Here is a 2,985-nt window from a genome sequence, read left to right as displayed (position 1 = left end):
GGGGTGCTGGCCGCACTCCGGCTCGCACGCGACCGCATTCTTTGTGTAATGGGATAAAGTCGCGTTTCACCTTTGTCACTAATCCCTCGCCGCGATTATTAAATTGTCTAACCTAAATTCCTATGGGCATTGCTGTAAAACAATCCTTCCATATAAAGTAGCCGAGGTGGACGGTTCCCGCAAACTATCAGAATGAGTTAAATCCAATACTTGAACATTAAACCGGTGAGTCACTATGACACAGTTCGTGTCGTTATACCTGTGGTGTGGCCCAGGTCGTGTGTGCGGTTTACCCAATACCGCGGAGTGCTGATTGGCCAAAGGTTACTTTTCTAAAATCATTAGTATCTCTGCAATCAGATTACGAATACTTTTGCTACTGCGTGAGGGCGCGGCGCCGGTAGCAGCCCTGCTCTGTATGACTGCAAATTAATGACACATAGCATATGACGGAAAACTGGCCGAAACTAGTCTGGCTATGTGACGATGATTTCAATAAGTTTATGAGTCATCAAGTATTTTTCATTGAATATATTTAAGTAATTTCCTACTTAGATCTTTACGTTTAATTAGATACTTAAATCATCATACAAATGCTTGGTGCAAAAGATATGAGCAATAGAAATGGATAAAATAATAAAGCTACTTAGAGATTCCTCTACAGCCACCGGTGGGTCGTGGGGCGTCGTGAAGGGGGGGCGCGGGGCGGCGCGCGGGGGTTGCAAGGATTTCTTTAACTACTTTTGACGTAAAACTGGCTGGGATGCGTAATTTATAGCTTCTGTGCATTTTTTTGTGTGCAGCTTTCCTTTGTATGTCGTAAGGTGACGTATAATTTGTTATGCCCGAGCGGATGTGTGTGTGTGTGCGTGAAATTCATAGGTATTACACACCATTAGTGAACCGATATCATCGTATTGTGTACATCTCATTTTAATTGATTCAGCATGTTAACTACACATACAGCACAGCTGGGTATATCCGATTACTTGAAGTTGGCTATAGTTAAGTCATGAGTCGCGGGGCGAGGGGCGAGGGGCACGGGGTGAGGAAGGCGCGAACTCACCTCATGTCAACTCATCATCTTCGAGTCATCTCCAACACAAGATCGCAGAGCAGCAGGTGGTGTCCCGCTCACGACATACTCGCCTCCCGGTTGCCGAACAATATTTATTGCGTTCAATGTATTATGAAGAGTGGCGGCTGCATTACAGTTGCCGCGTCGTTTCTTATTCCTCGCTACAAATAACAGTAGCTTAGTGCACAATCCGCTCACCTGCGGCCGCCGCGCGCTGTGGCCTCTCGGCGCTGGCATATACGAATTTATTGTTTATACATTACTTTAAGTACATAAATAATGTTATTGGGTACCCAAGTATTGATGTTATTAAGGTAAAACCTGTGTGGTCGGAAGTTACCGAGCGGTCGGGGCGTCGCGTTGTGTTGGCACCGCTCCCAGCGCCGTTCACGCACTCTTCATTCATTTAAGGCAACTCTTTTGTTGAAGATTTGGGTCTATCATACAATTTTGGAGTAGAACATAGAAACATAAATGGAAATCAATTTGTTATTTATAAACTTTCTTCAGATTCCACGTAACTCCAACCTTAATAGTAGGCAGCAGTGATCATATGTTTGAAAACATTTTCTAATGCAGGTTTTTGTCGTATTATCTATATTCCACAGATAACACGACAAAAACGAATTAACGTAACCCATATCGTGAATATTCTTGTGAATATGCTTTTATAAAAAAAAAACACCGGAAAATTATTTCAAATAAATTTTGACATTATGAGAGCGGAGTGCGACAGCGAGCGCGCCCCTTCTAGTCCCTTCTCGACGTCCGATTACGTCAATTTCCGTTGGGACTCTGTGCTAAACAGCTTAGAACGTTCTTTTACCTCGATCTGATGTGAAATTATCTGTATAAGGTTTTTTTTTCATTTTCTGGTATAAAAATTGCTTTGGTTTGAAAAATGTTCAGTTGACACACAAACAGCGGCGCAGGTCGCCTGCTGGCGCTGTCGGAAGTTTGATCCCCTTCCTTTAATATTTTGTTGTATTTATTGTTTGATAGGTGTGAAATGTGAAGTAAAGTGTATAATGTGTGCGCAGGCGGCGGGTGCACGTTTCCGGCGGGCTGGGCGGGCAGTTGGTTCCAGTCGGGCAGTCCGGCCCTCATCGCCATTAACGCCACGCACATACACTCGAAAGGCGAGTGCTACGAGTCCGAGTCTTACGACAAGTTCCTGCTGTACGACAGGTGCGTTCCCCGCGTTTCGTGCTTTATAGTTTACTAGCTGTTCCCGTGCGACTTCATTCGCATAAAATTATGAAAACTTAATTTTATTGTTTACATGTGTCAAAGTATCAATTGCAAATGTCAAAATGACACGAGGATGACAAACCATGGCAACCTTGCTTCCTTGATGTTGGCAGCACCTTATGATCTCTTTCCCGCATTGGGGTTTTTATCTAAAATATTTACCCCCTAAGTTTAATGGCGTGAAAATATATAGCCTAAAGCGTGACGTAAGTGTAGGGCTTTTTATTTTAAAAAATTCAGAAATGTGCTATAATTGCTGACATCTTAGGCAACAAAGAAGTGTGTGTATACGCTTTATTATAATTATAAAATACTAGTATAGATAATGTACTGTGTTACAGGCGCGAGGACTGCTTCAGATGCATGGTTATATTAGAGAAGCACAAATATGTCCTACAATACAAAGAGAGTAAGTACCACATTATTTTTACTAGTTGTCAGTTTTTGCCTTGACGGCATTCGGCTGTGTAGGATTTTCAGGGTTAATTAGCAGTATAATATTTATGAAATAAAAAACTTTGAATTTTTGGTCTAGTTTCGTGTTTATTCAACGCTGTATACATTAAAAAATAGTCCAGTGGCTTTTGTGGAATAGCCGTAACGCGACTCGACGCCCCCGGAGAGGCGGTGTCATGAGCGCGTGTGTCATTGTGTCG

General features: G+C 42.6%; 1 protein-coding gene across 2 annotated transcripts in view; it reads left to right on the top strand.

Moving 5' to 3' along the window:
• The window catches only part of LOC106109630, a 6,343-nt gene extending 3,546 nt beyond the window's left edge, over nt 1-2,797 (top strand). For both annotated transcript variants that reach the window (XM_013291218.1, XM_013291216.1), the window contains 2 exons: nt 2,119-2,266; nt 2,671-2,797. In XM_013291218.1, the coding sequence (XP_013146672.1) occupies nt 2,119-2,266; nt 2,671-2,782 (260 nt within the window). In that variant the 3' untranslated portion in view covers nt 2,783-2,797. The remainder of the gene's footprint in view (nt 1-2,118; nt 2,267-2,670) is intronic.
• Nucleotides 2,798-2,985: the final 188 nt, after the last annotated feature.

The sequence above is a fragment of the Papilio polytes genome, unplaced genomic scaffold (genome assembly GCF_000836215.1).
Source record: "Papilio polytes unplaced genomic scaffold, Ppol_1.0 DF821122.1, whole genome shotgun sequence".
NCBI lineage: Eukaryota > Metazoa > Arthropoda > Insecta > Lepidoptera > Papilionidae > Papilio > Papilio polytes.
This window is presented reverse-complemented; position numbering and strand designations above follow the sequence as displayed.